Source organism: Bos taurus, chromosome 24 (genome assembly GCF_002263795.3).
Source record: "Bos taurus isolate L1 Dominette 01449 registration number 42190680 breed Hereford chromosome 24, ARS-UCD2.0, whole genome shotgun sequence".
NCBI classification, from domain to species: Eukaryota; Metazoa; Chordata; class Mammalia; order Artiodactyla; family Bovidae; genus Bos; species Bos taurus.
Window position 1 is genome coordinate 25,493,850 of NC_037351.1, and position 20,644 is coordinate 25,514,493.

Sequence of the window (20,644 nt, forward strand, 5' to 3'; positions counted from 1 at the left end):
TTTGTAGGATTTTTCAGTATATTTTTGATAGATATTATATAACTATAATTAAAAGTAAGAGTCACCTTTTATTGTCATCTCAGGCCACGGTTCTCACACTTTAGGGTGCATCAGAATCTCTGGACAGTCTTGTAAAGTGCACATTTCTGTGCCCAACCTTCAGAGTTTTGGTCAGTAGATGTGGAGTGGGGTCTGAGAAGTCTCATTTCTAACAAGCTGCCAGGTCACATTGATGTTGGTGATCCTTGGGCCACAGACCCACTGATCTGGAATCAATCTTGGCTGTGCTATAGCTTGGGGAGCTTTCGTAATTCTTGGGCCCAACCCCTAAGTTTCTGATTTTTATTAATTGGATGTGAGGCCTCAGTGTTTTTTTTTTTTAAATTATTTTTGGCTGTGCTGGGTTTTTGTTGCTGTGAGGGCTTTTCTCAAGTTGCGGTGAGCGGGGGCTACTGTAGCTGCAGAGCTTGGGCTTCTCGTTGCGGTGGGTTTCCGACTCTGTGCAACCCCATAGACCGCAGCCCACCAGACTCCCCTGTCCCTGGGATTCTTCAGGCAAGAATACTGGAGTGGGTTGCCATTTCCTTCTCCAGTGCATGAAAGAGAAAAGTGAAAGTGAAGTCGCTCAGTCGTGTCCGACTCTTAGTGACCCCATGGATTGCAGCCTACTAGGCTCCTCCATCCATGGGATTTTCCAGGCAAGAGAACTGGAGTAGGGTGCTGTTGCCTTCTCCAGTAATCTCCTTTACTGTCCCATAGTAGGGACTGAAGCTGTGGTTTTTGTGCCTGTATGTTTGTCAACTTTGTCATTGCAGTTTAGGCCTTCTAAAAATGAATGTTTCTGTCTGTGCAGTACTGAAACTACTGGGTGATGCTCTGTTGAAATATTGATTACAATAATTTCATTTTCATAATTTGCATATTCAGGGGTTGAGAGTTTTAGGAAGTCTTTCTGTTCTTGGTTTAGCTGCCACTTTCTTAATTAGTGCTTTGTGGGTGCTAATTGAAGTCTTGTTTCAGAGCATCTTCCGGCCAGGCCGTCCTGTCCCCCGTCCTCTCCCCGCCCTGTCCCCCAGCGCCATAACTCGTGAATGCTCCTGTCACGGGCTTGAAGGATGGTGTCACGGGCTTGAAGGATGGTGTCACGGCTGCCCTCCCTGCCTTTCGCAGAATGTCTTGGTTCTCCTGCTCGTTCCCTCTGCTTCCATCAGTCTTACATTCTTTTGAAGAAGAGGATCACATCAATTTGTCCAACCACCTTTTCACAGAAGGACTCCTCAGGGCTCTGCCGGCTTTGGGTCCAGCTCCAATCCCTTGTCCAGTTAGCTGTGGCCAGCATGATGGGGTGTTTAATAGAAATATGGTCACATGCAGAAACTCCTGAGGAGGGGGCCACGGGCACAGCCACCACAGTGAGGTTTCTGCCAAGAGGGCTGGTGTGAGCCACCGCGGAGACCCCCTCACTAGCTGTGTGACCGCTGCACAGTCGAGCCTGTTTGCTTGTCTGTAAAATCTGGAATCATATGTCAACTTCGTGAGGATAAAGAGAAGCACAGCACCTGAAGCTTGGTGGTTGTTAATTTGCTATTCCCTCTCCTTTTCCTCATTTCCTTGAATGATGGAGCCAGATTTTACAGTGATCAGGGGAGTAAGAAACCTAGGAGAAATGTATAGAGTGAAGGCATTTATTTTTACATATCTATGCATCCTTAAATTTTTTTTAAATTAGCAGATTTTTTTCCCATCAATGACAGAGAAAAGAAAATACCTAATTAGAAAAATCTTGTCATAATGTCACACAAAGTGATTGAATTCCATACCTCCCCAAATAATAGTAAAGGAGAAGTGAAGTGAAGTGAAGTTGCTCAGTCGTGTCCAACTCTTTGTGACCCCATAGACTGTAGCCTACTAGGCTCCTCTGTCCATGGGATTTTCCAGGCAATAGTACTGGAGTGGGGTGCCATTTCATTCTCCAGAGGATCTTCCTGATCCAGGGATCAAACCCGGGTCTCCTGCATTATAGGCAGACGCTTTACCGTCTGAGCCACCAGGGAAGCCTTGTTAAGGAGAGGCTGTGTCAAAAGATGATCTACTTAGATGAAAACCATTCATGTAAGAATGATACTGAATTTCCCTGTAATGACTGAAAATAAGGTTAGGGCTTAAAATTGGTGTTTGATTATCTGGCTGTAACGTTTTTGATTTTTCTGGCACTGATTACCATAAAGGTAAAGAGTGAACTTCTCCAGTTCACGTACAGTTGACTGCATGGGTTTCAGCATTTATTTCACATTCAGTCAATTACATTATGAAATCTATTTTAGATATTATTTATACAATGTGAATGAATCCTTCTTTATTGTTAGGGTTTATAGATTCTCTAGAGGGCAAATCCACTTTCAGCTTTATTAAATTTGCGGGAGACTCTCTGTACTCACCTGAAGAGGGAAATGGCCACACACTCCAGTGCTCTTGCTTGGAAAATCCCATGGACAGAGGGGAGCCTGGCGGGCTACAGTCCTTGCGGTCACAGAGTCAGACACGACTGAGCGCCTGAGCAAGGACTCCGTATTAATAATATTCACTTTATCTGGAGCTGAAAAATAATGCTTAGTATGGATGCTTTGATTTTTCTGTGTGAAGTTAGTGATGGAAGATGTCAGCTGTGCACTCTGCATTAAAATGAAGACAGACTTACCTGTGGATTTCCTGTCATTCAGTTCCTATTCAAAGACAGTGCCTCTATAGTGACCCCTTAATGCATTTCGTCCTAGTGTTTTTGGAATAGTTGCCTTTGTGGTTTAACGTTGATAGTTTCTATGGTTGCTAGCCTTAGGACCACAACAAAAGCCACAAGGACTTTTTGAGATGAGTTTAAATAGTTCAAATGAAAAATCAGCAGAGAGGGAAAAGATAAGCAAATAAACTTCAGACAAGCTCGAGTAATGCTTATGGTAACAAACCGTCATGCCTGTGTTTATCGAAGACAAAAGCCATGGGAGCCGTTGCAGAGTCATGAGCCGCCTGCAGCAGGGCCTCTATTGTTCGGGGGGGCTGGTGGGGAGAAGCATGGCTGAGTACGTGCCTGCCAGCTGAGCAGGCGACACACCCAGAGAAGGGGTTGTGACAAAAGGGAGACAGCAGTTGCTTCTGTAAGGAAAGAGAGACTTCAGAGAGAGGGGGCACGCTGAAAGTGGGTCTTGCAGGATGGTTTAGCAGATAGCTGAAGGGGCAGTTTGCAGGCACAGGAGGCTCTGTATCCTGAGAGTGGGGAGTGGTCGGCTATGACCGGGGTGGGTGTGTTGTGGGACGTGTAGGAGGTAAGGCCGCACAGCAAGGTGAAATAGTCATAGTGTCAGTCACTCAGTCGTGTCTGACTCTTCACGACACCATGGACTGTAGCCCGCCTGGCTCCTCTGTCCATGGAATTCTCCAGGCAAGAATACTGGAGTGGATAGCCATTCCCTTCCCCAGGGGATCTTCCCAACCCAGGGTCTTCTGCATTGCAGGCAGATTCTTTACCATCTAAGCCACTGTGTTAAGGACTCACCAGTCTGAGGGCTGCCTGGGTCCCATGAATCACTGGGCATCCATGAGGTGGGCGTTGGGGGAGCAGAGCCCTGAGTGTGTGTGCAGAGGGTTGACTTCCAGCCAGGGGTGCATCTCTAAAGGTGCATGGTTTTCCAAGAATCCAGGGACAGAAAAGGGTAAAACAAAGCGGGAAACACCACTTTGGGAAATGTAACCTTAACCTGCTTTCAGTAGATACATGGTGGGGCTAGGACAGGACTTCAGAAAGATGCTTCAGATGAGCAGTTGAGAATAAATAAGAGTGGGGAAAGTACCAGGGTCTGGAAGAGCCACATGGAGCTCCCTGCACAGCCTGGAGGAGCAGCTGCGGTACGTGCCGGGCAGTGGTGCTGAAGAGGAGATGCTTTTGGTCCGATGTGGTGACCAACTGAGGGATCAGGGTTGATTTCAAGGTTTTGGCTCAGTGGTGGTTAACTGAAAGGCGGATTGCAGGATAAACCTCACACTTGGGAGAACGGGGAAGTGAATGAGTTTGGTGTTGGGCTTGTTCTGTTGAAAGCTCAGGAGACTTTGTTTGGGGCCTGAATTTTTTCAGGGAGATCTGGGCTGGAGGTGGTAGCAAGTGAGCCTGGAAAAAGGCTGCATATGAGTGGGCCCTTGGAGAGCATCAGAGCCCGAGGGTCAGAAAAGAGGGGAAAGAAGCCAGGGACGGGGGGATCAGGGGATGTGTCCCGAAGGACAAGGAGAGGGCTCTGCCTTGTCCCATATCTCAGAGCAGTAAAGGGAGTGTCTGTGAGAAGCTGTTGAACTGGGCACATCTTACACTCACGGGACCACAGTCAGCATGATTTCAGTGGGGTGGTGACATGAGAAGCCAGGTATCCTGTCCTTAGAAGGCCAGATATCCTGACCCAGAAGCGTGTAAAAACGAGCTGGTTTAAAACAAAGAAGTTCAGGACTTCCCTGGCTGTCCAGTGGTTAGAACTCAGCGCTTCCATGCAGCGGGGTTCAAGTTCAACCCCTGGTCAGAGAACTAAGATCCTTACACGCCTCAGGTCACGACCAAAAAGAAGTTTTGTGGGAAAGGGAAGGAGACTGGGGAGAAGGAGTCTGTGGATGAGGTGGTGTCAGGGGAAGAACGATTTAGGAAGAGATGGACTTAAGTGAGTTTTAAGCGCTGCGGGGGAGGACGCTGTGGACACACTGAGATGTGAGTGAAGGGAGGAGAAGGGAGGTGTCCAGGGAGCCCGGATCCTGGAGAAAGTGACAGGCAGAATGTGCTCCTGTGGAAGAGCTGGTAGGGACTAGTAGGAACACCGCCTCCTCCAAGCAGGAGTGAGACCCATTTGGAGATGAGGGGGAGAAAAGTCCAGGGGGCTCAGCCCTGTTGCGTCTATGTTCCCAATAGAGTAGAGACCACGTGCATATGAGGGGGCGGCCACGAAGGACTGGGCAGCTTGAACTGTGAGAAGTAAATATTTAAAAAGTAGTTGTAGGGAATGCAAAGTGGAGTCAATAAATTGTGCATTAAAAGGTGCTGACTTACCTGTTAGCCAAGAGAGCCCTCCCCCCACAGGGGTGGTCAGAAGCTACAGATAATGTGACTGGTTTCTGTTGGAAGCTTATTCTGTTTAAGGCAATCAATTGGGTACTGTTACCTCAATGATGAGTTTAATCTGTGTGCTTACTTGATTTTCTAGGGGGAAGAATTTGAGTGGTGTTTTTCAGTGATGAATTTGAGCATGGGAAATTGTTGATCAGATGTGGCCGGTCAGGAAGGGAGGGGAAATAACAGTGTCGGTGAGTGTCTGGGTGTGTCTTAGTCTGTTTGGGCTGCTAAAGCAAAAATACCATAGACTGGGTGACTTAAACAGCAGGTGTTTATTTCTCGCAGTTTCGATGGTTGGACATCTGAGTTCAGGGTGTCAGCAGGTTTGATATCTGATGAGAGCCTGATTGCTGGTTCATCGATGGCTGTCTTCTTGCTTGTCGTCATGTGGTGGAAGGGGTGAGGGGTCTCTCTGGGGTCTCTTCTATAAGGGCACTAATCCCATTCACGAGGGCATCATCCTCATGATGTAATCACTCCCCAAAGGCCCCGCCTCCTAACACCGTCACATTTGGGGTTAGGATTTTGCCATGTGAATTTGGAGGCTAGGACCACAAATATTCAGCCCGTTTCTCCACGGGTGTGCTGTGATTGGGTGAAACTCATGGAGCTGTGTTGCTCCAGGTGTGGTCCAGAGATGGTCAATGTGTGCCAGAAGCAGTGAGGAGGAGGGTTAAAAATGCAGGCCTCTAAGCCAGCAGTCCCCAACCTTTTGGGCACCAGAGGCCGGTTTTGTGGAAGACAGTTTTTCCATGGAATGGTGGGGGGGTGGTTTCAGGATGATTCAAGTGCACTACATTTATTGTGCACTTATTTCCATTATTACATCAGCTCCACCTCAGATCATCAGGCGTTAGATCCCAGAGGTTGGGGACCCCTGCTCTAAGCCAAAGCTCAGAGCCATAAAGAAAGGTTTCTGGGTTGCCAACCACAGGATGTAACTTGATTTGGTTAAAGAGGAAAGGGAATCCATAAAGAGATATCAGGCAGCCCCAGAGAACCTGGGTGGCTGCAGAGTTTGGTTCAGAGGCTGAACGGCCAGAGCAAGGCCCAGACCACTCTGGGAAGCATCTCCCGCCACCACTTGGCTGGGATCGCAGCTCCTGCTACGCCTGCGTAGGTCTGGGGACCAGAAGTGCCGCTCCTGGGGCCCCCGACACCAGAAGCTTCTGCCGTCACTGTCACATCTGCTCCAGCGTCACCATCAGGTGCATCTCATCACTTGACTGCTGCTCTCTGCTGAGAGGTTGGGAGAGACGTTCTAGCTTCTTCCTCTGGGAGGCAGGACTCAACAGTGGGCAGTGGTGCAAGCCCTGAAATGTGTTGACGTGTAAAGCTGGCTGCCCACAAATGTGACCCACTTACTGACACAGGAACTGAGAATGGGCCCAAGACCTTCTTTCTCAACAGGCAGGCCTGGTGATCCTTAGCCACTCCACCAAAATTAGCTACTGCTTTTTTAGGAGACTGGGGAGACAGAAAAAATGGGGAGACAGCAGAGAGAACTTAGAGCCAGGACTGGCTGGCTGTCACCACTGACGCTGCCAGGCATTCTAGCTGACGGTGGGGCTCAGGGTGTGAATTCAGAGTTGGGTGTTGCCAGGAGGATGTCCAGGGAAGGAGGTGAATGTCGGTGAAAGTGGCTGCATTTTGGAAGGTAGTTTGGCTAAAAGCCAGAAACTTCAAAGGAGGTCAATTTATGAAAAAAGAAAGTAGTGATTTTTTATGAAGTGTAGGTATCAATCTGCAGTGTACTTTCTTATTTGCCTCACCCCAACCTTGTGGATCTCAGAGAGTAAGCAGTGAGCACGGTTTGAGAAGAATAGTGTTTCACTTAAAATGAAGAGTTGGGGTGATAGTCTAGAAGAGACATTGAAGAACAGTATATGGGAAACTTCTCAGCCAGTGTAGGAGATGTGGCTTTGATCCCTAGGTTGGGAAGATCCCCTGGAGGAAGAAATGGCTACCCACTCCAGTGTTCTTGTCTGGGAAAGCCCAAGGTTAGAGGAGCCTGGTAGGCTACCGTCCAGGGGGTCTCAGAGAGTCAGACACGACTGAGGGACTAACACTTTCACTCTGCGGTTCTCTGTGGTGATTATACCAGTTGACATTCCCACCAATAGTGTTGCAGGGTGGAACACTTTGTTGAGTGAAACCTGGAGGGGCACCCAGTATGTAAGGAGATGAGAGTAGCCTTGGTGGGTACCGTGAGAGGAGGAACTTGGGGTCCCACCACAGGCTCACCTGTGAGGTTCTTTCCACCAGGGGTAGTTTGGAAACTGTGTCACCACGCACTCACCTGCGCTGTGCCTCTTCCTGGCCACTCTCTATAACATGTCCCTTTTCCTTCACTTTCTGTGCACAGGAATAAGTTGTTTTTTTTTTTTTTTCTGATACCACGTGTTGAGTAGCTGGGGCTGGTGTATGAAGTTAATAATAGGTAGATTATGACCTGTTTGAATAAAGGGGCAGAAGCCCCTGACAAGTGGTTGGTGGGGAGCTCCCTCAGCATCTGAGCTTCTGCTCTGGGGAAGTGGGACCCACAGGATTGTTTTGATTCAAGGTGCCGTTTCAATACACTTCACACAGGAAGCAGTCACAAGGTTTATTACTCACGGATCCCAGAAACTGGCAGGGGCACAGAGAGCTGGTGGAAGGGCGGTCTGCCATCCCCGGAGGTTGAGAGCAGGTACCAGGGATCTGTTGCTGATAAGGTGGTTGGGGCAGAGGTCAATGAGTTTTCTTGTCCTTAGTTCTAAGTGGTTGTTATTAAAGGGGTCTCTGGAAAAGCAAAGTGGGAGTTTTTTGGCAGGAATCCCAAACTCAACCCCTTATCTGAACGTCCAGACTCAGGATGTGAGCAGGGTTATCATACCATGAAATGCCGAGGCAGCAGCTCAGGAAAACAAAGGTTGTTTTTCCCATCACAGTTGATCCCGTGATGCCTCAGCATTATTAATCTTCAGGGCAGATCACGGACACTGTGTGAATGGTGGAGATATTAAAGGCCATTGGCAAGGGTGTGGGTCACCCAGCACACAAAGCAGAAATGCCGTTGGCAGTATCAGTAGACAAAGGCCAGTTTGCAGTCCCGTCTGTAGCCACCCACTCCATTATTTGGAGTCCAGCCAAAAAAATAAAGCCCATGGATAACGTTAGGGTAGGTATTTGATTTTAAAAACTCAGGCGAGATTGTGGAATACTAGTACCTGCTGGGCCATCTTTTGAACGTTTGTCTAAGGTTTGTGTGGAATAACTGACATGCACACAGAGGGGGTGCCCCTTACACGCACACACCTTCTTCCCGGGCCAGTGAGTGCGCCATTTGTGCTGGAGAATCTCACTGCCGCCTGAAGGCTGGGCCCTGTGCGGTGTGCTCGGCCGAGGCAGCTCACAGGTTGGGGTTTGCTGTAATGACGTGTTGTTTTGTGCCCAGAGCGGTGGCACCTTGAGTCCCCTCAGTCCCACTGAGGGAGGTAGCTGACCTGCTCCCAGTATAATGGCGTGGATGTCTCAGGCTTTGACGTGAGGGGCAGAGAAAGAATTGGGAGGTTCTGTTCAGTGATGCGGGTGTTCCCAGGGAGACTGAAGGGCCCTGGTATGAAAACTGGGTGCAGGGAAGTGGAGGGAAGGAGGAGAATTCAGGGGTCCTCCCCAGATGGCTGCGCTGCGAGACCCAGGATGTCTGCGCCGTGAGACCCAAGATGGCGGGGATTATACTCCTTGGGACCAGGTCTGGGACCTAGGACTCCATGAGTGTGGTCAGAGCAGCCATACCTGTGCCAGGAAAGGGTCGGGGTAGATGGCCACCACCAGGAGGTTGTTAAGAAAGACGGTGTCAGTAGTGACATCTGTTGTCCTACTTGTTATGCCTCATAACAGGGTACCCTTCACTTCAGTTCCAGGGAAGCAATGCAGTTTGGCCTCCAGTGTCAATGAGAACATCCCACTGGATAATTAGAGAACAGGTGATCATCCCCCAGAGGCAGGGACAAGTTCAGGGACCTGCAGGGTCCCTAGGGCAGGGGTCTTGGTGGCTGTCACTCTCAGAGCTCAGCTGTGGGATCCTGGGTTCTGCTTCTGGGGGGTAGCGCGGCAAGACATGACAGCAGCGTCCTCCGGGATGGGACCACCGTCTCCTGAAGAGCACCTGGACACAGGCGTCTAACTTGTGTCCAGCTGTCCCGAGGTGAAGTCACCAGGGACCTGGATCTCTGGAGCTCCAGTACGGAGCCTGTCACTCATCTCATGAGGGAGGCCGAGCTGCTTACTTCTGTCTCTATAGGCTTGGAAGGGTCACTTTCTCCATAAACAGAGCCCAGAACGAGTTCCAAAGACTTCAAAGAGCCAATTGGTGACCTTCTCCCTCTCGCTTTGAATGAATTTTCCTAAAAAAGAAAACAAAAACAAACCCTTGCGTTTCTATCATGGGACAGCTAGGTGTCTCCGCTCCTCACTCACACTGGCCATCGCTGGACGTTTTGGTATATGCTGCATAGTAACAAGGAACGCCTGGGGCAGGGGTCACCTCTTCCCCAACTCCTGTGCTGCCACCTCCCATTCCAGGGGGTCCCAGTTGACCACCGAGGGGTCGGGACCCACCTCGACCAGTACAGCATTAACAGACACATTTGGGAAAGCTCCACGCAGCGAGTACGTAGCCTTCATAACTTGCTATGTGCATATGCCACCGGTAATGCCCAGACCATGAGGCTCTTATAAGCTTCCAGTAGTTTTTTTTTAGTATTTATTTATTTGACTGTGCCGGGTGTTAGTTGCAGCATGTGGGATCTAGTTCCCTGACCAGGGATTGAACCCGGATCCTCTATACAATGGGAGTATGGAGTCTTAGCCACCCAACTGCCAGGGAGGTCCCTCTAGTAGTTTTTTCACCTCCTCTGGGGGCTTGGGAGGAGCTGGTGCCCAGGGCTTGAGGCCCCTCTTTCAACAACGAATGATGCACTTGCCTCCTGGGTGCCATGAAGGCCCTGGCAGAGCTACCCCCCTCAGGGGTTAGAGCAGCTCTCCAAGCTCAGCATCCAGTCCAGACCCAACACGGGGGGCCCCGTAGCTGGCCCCAACATAGAGCTCCCCGCTCTGGCTCCAGGGAGCTCTCCTTGGCTCCTACAGCCTCAGAGCCCATGCCTCCACCCCTGCCCAGAGACAGAGAGGCAGAGCCCTACCATCCAGCGCCCAGACTTCCACAGGTGGTTGTAGCTGATCACCTCCACAGCCAACGCCAGGTGGGGTCTCATTCAGAGAATAAAGGGAAGCAGGTGCTTCAGCCTGGGGGCTGCTGCCCGGGCTCTGCTGGGGAAGCTGACCCGGCACAGCACCAGCAGTTCAGCACGGGTAGGGGGTTTCTCTGCCAGGCCTGGCATCAGCGACACACAGCAACTCAGAGCTCCGGAGCCGACCTCCAGCCAGCAGTGGTTCCTTCCGCAAGAGACTGAACAACCTGGAGGAGGAAGTTACAGAGCTGTTTGCAGCTCCTAGGTATCTAGGAGTATGGGGCCCCAACCGTACCCACCATCCGATCCTCCTTCTCAAGTGTATTGAGCAGCTGGAGCTGGTGTATTAATAACATGCAGATGATGACCTGCTGAATGAGGGGGCACCCGCTACCCATACTGGTTGGCAGGTGGCTCCCTTAGCATCCAAGCTCCCACTTGGGGAACGTAGAGCCCGGGGGTCATTTGATGGAAGGTGCAGTTTCAGTACACCACAAGAAGGAAGTAGAGTCTCAAGATTTACTCACAGATTCTAGGGGGGGCCAGGGCCCAGGGAGCTGGGGGGTGGGGGCGCCCTCCGCCCAGGTCACCAGCCAGCGGATGGGGAGTGGGACAACACACACCTATCACTTACAAGGTGATTGGGGTGGAGGCTTAACTCTGAGTGTTTATCTGAAAAGCTTCCCCAGGAAAAGCAGAGTAGGCGCTTGAGTGATGGGCATCCTGCACTCAAGTTCTTATCTAAATGTCCAGACTCCGGGTGTGAGCAGGGTTATCACACTGTGAAACGCACAGGCAGCGACTCGGAAAGAAATGGCTGTGTTTTCAGAGAAACAGAAGTTGGTTTTTCTCATCAACCCACCCCACCCCACCTCCACTAATCAGTGTTTATTTTTCCTTCTGTCTTTCTGATCACACTCTTGCTGTTCCCAGTGGTGGTGGTGTCTGTCCTGGAGCCTGTCCCCCACCCCTTCATCCCCACCCCCGAGTAGTGAGGTTGCTTTTACTCCTGGCATGACAACCTCATGCCACTGGGTCATGTTTGGCCTTCAGCCCGTAAGATATTAAGATTTCAGAGCAAAGAGCAATAAGCACATAGAAAAGATGCTGAGGGTCTCTGAAGAATGTGAATGGGGGGCTACTGGGGGGAAGAAGGTGAACTTCGGGTGCCTCAGACATCAGAGATTGCTAAGTGATGGGCACTGGAGCCCCCTCCCCCATTGAGGATAAAGATATAAGGCCCACCTCTTAATTTGCTGGCAGATGTGTGTTCAAAATGAAAATTAAACTACAAATGATGCTGGAGCAAACTGCTAACAATAATGATGATTGCAGCTGTTGAAGCTATAAAGCTGGGCAAAAGGCAAAAAAATTGGTTTAGCAGTGCATAAAGAATACCAACTTCGGTTCCTTATATGAATGCTTATTTAGTCTAATTACTATCATTTGGGGAATCATGCATACCAAGAAATGCATCAGATTTACTTGTGTGAATTTTATCTGATTACAGTTATAGATTCTGTTTCTGTCAGCTGAGTCATAAGAGTCTATGCTCATGTCGACTGATGGATCTTATGTTTGATCTGTCCTTTCTCTGAAAATTCATAGATTAGGTAAATCTGACCTTTCTAAGATTAGCTACTTTGCATATCTTGTCACAGGAAAGGGTGGGTAGTTGGTTATAAAAGACAGCACAGGTTAGAGGAACAGACACGAGAAGATTTCAGATTTTTTCCTGGCTTACTCTATGTAGCAAAGCCATTTGCATTTTGAAATACTTCTCTCTAGTATGCCTGCCAATACAGGAGATGCAAGAGATGCTGGTTCAGTCCCTGGGTGGGGAAGATCCCCTGGAGTAGGAAATAGCAATTCACTCCAGTATCTTGCCTGGAAAATCCCATGGACAGAGGAGCCTGGTGGACTGTAGTCCATGGGGTTGCATAGAATCAGACATGACTGAGAACGCACACAACAAAATGAAACAAGTAATGCCTAAGTGCTTAATGGTAGTGACTATGTTCCTGCCTAGTTAGGATGAGGAGGGAGATGGGAAGATGGGCGGCTGTGAAATCTTACAGAATAGAAAGTAGCAGGAGGAAAGGAAAGGGGGTCTCTTGAAGAGCGACCGAGTGTTTTTCAGTTGTTCCTCGGTATCTGAGGGGCATTGGATCAAGGGCCAAAGTATGAGGATGCTCAAGTCCTTCCCTTACTCTGTCGGCCCTCCACATTAGGTTCTGCATTCACAGATTTCAGCCAACCTCATGGATACAGAGGGCTGGCGGACTGCATGTGTGGAATCATGGCCACTGAGCTCAGATACCTTGAAATAGGAAGCCTCAATATTTGTTGGTTTGCGTTTTATGAGACAAGGAGGTGAAAGAACGTAGTCGTTAGTCCTTAGTTCTTGTTTGTTTTTTTAAGTTTATTTTTTGTAACTTTTTATCTTGTATTGGGGGTATAGCTGATTAACAGTGTTGTGATAATTTCAGGTGGACAGCAAAGGGACTCAACCATTCATGCATGGTTGCCAGGGGGGAGGATGGAGGGAAAGAACAGTTAGGGAGTTTGGGATGGACATGTGCACACTGCTGTATTTAAAATGGATAACCAACAAGGACCTACCATATAGCACAGGAAACTGTGTTCAGTATTATGTGCAGTTTGGATGGGAGGGAAATTTGGGGAAGAATAGATACATGTATACATCCGTAGTTCTTGGTTGGTATTGATTGAGTTAATGGAAATGGTTTCCCATGCAAGAGTCATTCCTTTTACCATGATATATGTTAGAAAAACTATTAGTAAAACAGCTCCAGGAATATCATTTATTTGTTATCTCGAAGAGAGAGTGCCTAGCAGACCAGGAACATCTTAGAAGTTTATAGTTTTCATTTTGCATGTCAAGGTAATGCATGGTAGGTGCTCAAAATAAATTTGTTGAATTGTGTTTGCAGATTCTCTCTTAAGGAATGTCAGTAATCTGGATGACAGTAGTTAACAGCTAAATTTCCTGCCTGTGTACCTTTGTGCCCAGCATCTAATGGGATATGACCACAGTGGGAAGCAGATCTTTTTTTACAAATAAGAAAACTGAGGCACAAAGAAGTTAGGTAATTTCCCTAAGACATAGAAGCTAGGATTCAGCTCCCAAACTAACTGCTTAATTAACTCTTATATACTGGGCGTTCATGTCTTCTATGTTGATTATGTTGAAATTAAAAATGGTTTTTAAATAGTTGAATAAATTGAAATGATAAGCTATACTGTCATGACTGCAAACACTTACTAAAGAATACTATAATATTCATCATATTCAATTCAATTCAATTCAGTCACTCAGTCGTGTCCGACTCTTTGCGACCCCATGAATCGCAGCACGCCAGGCCTCCCAGTCCATCACCAACTCCCGGAGTTCACTCAAACTCATGTCCATCAAGTCGGCAATGCCATCCAGCCATCTTGTCCTCTGTCATCCCCTTCTCCTCCTGCCCCCAATCCCTCCCAGCATCAGAGTCTTTTCCAATGAGTCAACTCTTCACAAGTAAAAAGCTTAAGTGCTTTGGTTTTCTTTGGCTGATTTGCCAAAGATAGTAGGGTAACCGTATGATTTATCATCCACAGTAACACTGAAAGGTGGTATTAACAATTAAATGGTGAAAACAGGACTAAAGGGTACTATGCCAGCAAGTACGCTATGCCAGCACACTGCTGATTGTTGTTTGTCTGACTTCATATTTAAGTGGTTCTTCACCTTTTTGACCTTCTAGGGGGATTCCTCAATGTCAATGTAAGTGAAGTCAGTTTTGATGAAATTCATCAGCTCTTCTCCAAGGATTTAGATATTGAGCCGGGAGGTCACTGGAGGCCTAAAGACTGTAAAGCCAGGTGGAAGGTGAGGTCCATTTTTTCATAAATTATGTGACTATTACTGTGCATTCGAGAAAAGTGTTTTCAATTCAGAATATGTAGTGAAATCCCTTTGGCTTGATAAATCAAGACAATTTTGTGTTTAGTGTTTAAGTATTGACAGTTCAAATGTGGGTTAGTTTGTGTTACCTGTGAAGATGAGCTACATTTGTGCTTATGCAAATACCAGGCTCCTGTGTTCAGTCTCTCAGAGATCCTGCTGATAAGTTCCTCACTTGAGATGGGCTTGGGAAACAAATGTTTGCTCTTTTCTGTTTGGAAGAGAGGCAATGATTTCTTTGCCTCCCACTGCTGCACCTGATGGTTACTGACACCTGCAGACATATCCCCACTGAGGCCTGGAGCCAGTGGTTTCCAGTTGGGTCTAGCATTGGGGTTCCTGAGTCCCAGGATTCTAAAGAGGCTGCTTGGCGGTCACTGCAGGACACACAAAACAACTTTGGGCCCTTTTCTGCCTCTATTTCAGAAAGCAGAGTGTAAGCTTTTCATCTTTTTGATATGTCAAAATCCTACTTTTAATGTTGTGTTTGAAAAACTGTGAGGGAGTCAGCCTGCCCCTGCTGCTTAAAAAAAAAAAAGAAAACCGTGGTTTAAGTCAGAATTGCTCTCAACACTGTGAAACTGGTTAATAAGTGCATGCCCATGTAATGTTGTTATGTTTGAATAGAACGTAGCATTTATGCAATTCAAGTGAAAACTGCATATGATTAAATCAGATGTATGATTAAATTGGATGTTATATCCTGAAGGGCTGTGATATAGCCTTAATCTGGGAACATTTTTCAGTTCTTCTTTTAAATATTAGTATTTTGTTAAAATATTTCTCCTTTGGTACCAAAAAACGATAATCACTCCTGGGAAGGAGAGTTGTATGCTGTTAGGCTTTTGATGAAAGCTGTCTGACTTAACTGGCCTTGAATCCTTTGTGTTTGGGGGTGTTGGGGATCTGTGTAATTCATGTTGGCTTCCCTAATGTAGATACCAGTCTCTTGTGTAAGGTAAGCACTAAACCCAGCTTTGCTGAGTTGAGTTTATGAGACAGATAAATGCCTTGTTATAAATTATTAAATAATTTTTTTTCCCTCAAAAAAGTTGTAAAACTGCTGAAATGGATTCCAGTACAAATGTTGGCAATACATTCTGTTTTACAGTTGCCTTATGCTGTTTTCCAGAGCAGATTCAGATAATAAATGAATTTCATGATTGATTTTATCATGTTTGTATATAAAATATGGCCCAATTTACATAATAACTACTTTTTAAAATGTCCTGGGCAAAATAAATTATTTTTCTTATTTGGGTGATGAGTATGCATGTTGAATGCTAATGGAAAAAGTGTCCTCAGTCACAGAGGCTGTGGGAAAGCGTGGAGGTTGGTCCTCAGATGTGTTAATACAGGTGTGCATTGTGTGGTATCATAGGATGACCTGGGGTCAGAAGAATTGAGTATTTTGTCCTATCTCTAGTGGTCTATATCAGATGTTGCATTTTAAAGTGTTTTAGGGTTTGTTTTTTTCTCATTTTCTGGGAGAGAGGTATGTATCACACATAGGTAGCTCCTACTTACAGATTTTAGTAAACTCCAGTGGATGGGTAGGTAACACTATTGAAAGTGGAGTTTCAGGAGCCAGCTAATTCAGGGTTCTAAAAATTAGCTTATTTTTGTTCAAGAACTATATGGTACTGTTGCTCTTATTAGAGTTATGTCTAGTCTCAGCTTCTGAGCTATGCAGCTCAAGGTATGGGAGGAAATTTGGAGATAGCTCAGAGATGACTTGTACTTGCCATTTTTAATCAAATAACCTTCCCCCCGACCCCACCCCCTGTTTACATTCTGATAATGTCCCAGTTTAATCTTGGAACTGAGGTGAGAGAGAAGACGCAACTAGATTTATGTGAAACATCTGCTGCCAAGTTGATTCTTAATACTTGAGGATCTTTTATTGTTTTTTTTTTTTAAAGAAAACAACTAAGTTGTCTTTAAGGAAAAAAAAAAAAACTCAGTTTGTTGATGGCCAGTTAATTGGAACTGAGATCTGCTAAAACTAGTGATTTCAGCACTTCCTAGGTATTCTGAACACCACAGGTCCCCACTGAAGGTTTAGCATAGGACAGATACCTTATGGAGGCAAGGTGGTTTCTAAAAGGGAGGTTGAAAGAGGGGGAAGGTAATGCTTTTCAGATCATTAAAGTGTTTACCTATGACGTTACCTGTGTTCTATTCAGGGTCCAGGTGGAGGCCCGAACCACTCGGGTCTAAAACCTGAAGGCTTTAAAGAACCAGGCAGCTGCTTGTTGGGCTTATCTGGTCGGAGGCCTAGAATTGTGTTTCTAGTCTGAGGTTCCTCAAAAATGGGTCTTGACCCTGCTCCAGAGCTCCCTGGGGTGTTTGGTAAAAATGAAGATTGTTGAGCTCCTTCCTCAGACATTCTGAGTGAAGGCTTGCCAGCTTCTGCTCTGTTCCGTCTCAGTTGGTCGCAGACAGCTAGTGCTCCCTTAAGGTAGGCAAATCGGAAGCCAAGTCATTTAGGGACCCTGTAGCGGGAGGTGTGCTTAAAGTCTGAAAGTAGAACAAAATCTTGGTGGGGACAATGTATGTAGTCAACATTTTTCTTGATGATCTCTTCATGGTGAGGGTAGGAGAAAATGAGCAGGGAAGAAAAATGGGTGCATAAATTCAGTAAGTTTAGCGGTTTTAAAGAGATGTGGAGAGATTCACGAAGATGACTTGTTTTTCTGAAGATGATAATCAGATGTTCTCCATCTCCAGTGGAGATGCATCAACAGGAAAGTGGCTCCAGCAGCAAATTAGGGCACATGTAAGGAAGAATCTCCTGAAACAAAGGCTATCAAACTTCGAAATACATTACCGCTGCATACCGAGAGCTTCTTTTTCTAGAAAGTGAGCTATAAACTATTGAGAGTCATTCCAAGCCACAGGAAGGGACATACCAAATGAATCTTTAGATGCTGTTTAGCTTTGTTTTAATAAAAATTTCAGGCATACTCAAAATCTTTAATATCTGCCTCATTAAAATACAGGCATGTATTTGTTATAAAAATGTCAGTTTAACTTTGAATTTGCCATGACAATGGGGCATTTATTCCTCTTATAAACTCTCAGTTTCCACATAAGATTAAGAAAGAAAAAAACTCAGTATTTTAAATGTTCTGTTGGAGAAATTACTGTGTTAGGGGCCATGACTACCTTTGTCTATTCTTACGTTCAATTGATTACTCAGCCTAATTGTACTTAATTAATACGAGCTGTCTTTAATTTGACTCTACATTTTTAAAATAGCTTCTTTCCTTAAATATAGGACTTCCCTGTATCTCAGATGGTGAAGAATTTGCCTGCAACACAGGAGACCCGGGTTTGATCCCTGGGTTTGAAAGGTCCTCTGGAGAAGGGAATGGCAACCCACTCCAGTATTCTTGTCTGGAGAATTCATCCTCCTGGACAGAGGAGCCTGGCAGGCTACGGTTCGTGGGGTCGCAGAGTCAGACACGACTGAGCGACTAACACCACTACTCCTTCCTTAAATATCTGTTCAGTTCAGTCGCTCAGTTGTGTCCGACTCTGCGACTTCATGGACTGCAGCCATATCTGTAATTTACCTTAACTGCTTTTATAGCCCATTTATATCATAGGCTGCCAACTTGTGGCCAAATTCAAAACCAAAAAGGGCAAGCTCAAGCCTAATTTGCTAGAAATCGGGTCTCCTGCATTACATGCAGATTCTTTACCATCTGAGCCACCAGGAAATCCCAAAGAAGTGACTGCACTGATACATATCAGATAAGGTCAGTGGTAGAGGTCGGTACTCAACCATCCACCTCCTTTTTCTCCTTTTACCTTTCATAACAGTTTCCTGTCCTGGGAGTAAACCTAGGGGCTCCTAAACTGCTCTGTGAGTTGTGCAGATTTGGGAATTCTGTAAATATGTTAGCAGTCGATCCTGAGGCCCATCAGCAAGTCCTGGGTCAGTAGGGAGCACCCAGTACGAGCAGTGACCATTGTGTGTGGAACTGAAGGGACCCCCTAGCTCTGGGTTCCAAGTTGCTCTGGCAGCCTCGTGGTCCTTAGGCTGATAAGCCAAGAGATTCCTTATGGAGCAAACCAAAGGAGAATGGGGCCCAACGTGCAGCTGGCAGATAGGCCAGAACCTTTTTAGTTCCTGCCACATACCAAGCCTGGCACAGTGTGGACATGAAAATGTTAGCTTCCAGCAGACATAGGTCTCTTTCTTTTTCCACTGTCTTTGTCATCATTAAGGAAAAATTAGTGGTGTAGTGTTTAGTTCAGATGTCTTCAATTTTCTGAAACCATCTTTTGTTCTCTTTTAAAATAAAACTATTTTAATAATCTGAAATTTTATCTCATGTATGATCCTGGTAATGTAAAATGCACAGGTAAACATTACTATTTTCTATGACTCTAATGTTATGTCATGATTCTGCAAGTAGGATTAGATCTTAAACCTATGTACTGTCAATTATTTGCATCTGTTCATTCATTAGTAAAATGTATTTGGTATAGTTGAAGTTTTAATAAATCCCCGATTTTCTCTTTAACCAGTTTATTAGGCTTTATTAAAAAACTCAGAATATAGAATGACACATAAGCATTGTTATTAGACATATTTTGACTCATACTCTTTGAAAATCTCATGATTTTGGAATTTATTATTTGTTTAGCATCCTTTTATTGAACTATAATTGATTTACAATATCTTGTGCCTTTTTATTAAATGAAAAATATTAATATAATTATCAAACTTCATTTATTTCCATGCTATGTCTGTTAATAATATCTCTAGGCCAGATAAGCCATATTAGATACTAGATATTCAAGTGGAATTTCTTCTAAATTCAGTTTCAAATCCATAAAGTTATTATTTATGATCTAATTAAAAACCTAGAATTAGTCTTGACACATCCCTCTCACTCACTGCTTATATATCCAATCCATGAACAAATCCTGGTACTTTGCCTCTTAAATGTTTCAAAAATCCATGTGCTGCTACCCTTCTTGTCCTTCTCAAGCTCCCATTACCTTTTGTCTTGACTTTGACTTATTTTCTAACCAGCTCCCTGAGTCTGTTTTTGGTTTTCTCCAGTCTGCTCTCTCCAGTAGTGTTTGCTGTCACCAAAGGTGGTCGTATCTCTGCTTTCAAATCTTCCCATGACTTCTGTGGTTTTCATGGGAGAAAGACCACTATCCTTAGATGGCCCGTCTATACCACCACAGGTTCACAGGAGCATAAATGGCGCACAAGCAGGGGCCATGTTTGTTTTTGTTCACTGTTGAATCTCTGGTGAGGAAATTCATAAGTAAGAGGATTTCAAGAGTCAGTTTTTAATCTTTTACCTCTAGGGCTTATTGCTGTATTTATTTATATATGTGACTATTTTGTTTTAAAGGTGGCAGTCCTCATTCCTTTCCGCAATCGCCACGAACATCTTCCAATTTTTTTCTTGCATCTGATCCCGATGCTCCAAAAACAGCGGCTGGAATTTGCCTTTTATGTCATTGAACAGGTGAGAATAATTTTAAAAATGGTAACTAGGTCTACTAGAACTTAATAAACTCTTAGATATTGTGTGATTAGAGATGCTTAGTACCTTGGTTTTATATTTGGATACGATTCCAATTTGGATTATGTATACCACATTTGGTTAATCCATTTATCAGTTGATATGCTTCTATCATTTTTAATAATCTAAAGTCTTACCTATTAAAGTGAAATATACACGTAACTGTTCTTCATACTATCAGCTCGTTTTTTTCTCTGTAAATGTTTTTGTCTGGGGATTCAAATGTTTACAGTTTCTTTTGGTCCTAAACCTTTTGGAAATATTCTCTGTACGTCTGTGTCTTTCTCCTTCTGTCATCACCTAGTTTTGTGCTTAAGGTGTCATCTTGGATTTCTTCCTTGTTCTTTCCCTCATCTCACTTCCCAAACACTAGAGTCCTTGCTGAATTTTATCACTGATTTCTATATACTGTTTCTAAAATGGTGCACTTTGTTCATGTTTTGAATACATTGTAATTTGGATACTTTTGGTTTTAACATTGTTGACCTGGCTTTATCCTGATTGTTCCTTCTTTTTACTAAATCTGACTAAAAGCATATTTCCTTATTTATCAGTAGACAGAAAGTGACCTAGTTTATATTAGATGCTTCTGATTTTTTGTTTTTGAAATATTAGTAAATATTCAAATTCTCTTCCTAAGATGGTTCCATTTAGTGTGTTTTCCCAGCTTCTTTATGGGTGATTCTCCATCTTTTTTTGTTTTATATTTTTCACTCTTAGCTTTTCTGCCTACATTTCCCACCCTGGA

The 20,644-nt window shown here is 45.3% G+C and overlaps 1 protein-coding gene across 5 annotated transcripts in view; it reads left to right on the top strand.

The window, feature by feature from the left end:
- The window catches only part of B4GALT6 (beta-1,4-galactosyltransferase 6), a 69,093-nt gene that overhangs the window by 34,079 nt on the left and 14,370 nt on the right, over positions 1–20,644 (top strand). For 3 of the 5 annotated variants that reach the window (NM_001192596.1, XM_010818685.4, XM_059880821.1), the window contains 2 exons: positions 14,139–14,263; positions 19,723–19,839. In NM_001192596.1, the coding sequence (NP_001179525.1) occupies positions 14,139–14,263; positions 19,723–19,839 (242 nt within the window). Of the gene's footprint in view, positions 1–5,231; positions 5,332–14,138; positions 14,264–19,722; positions 19,840–20,644 lie in introns of all 5 variants that reach the window. The other 2 variants (XM_059880822.1, XM_059880823.1) reach the window with 2 other exon arrangements.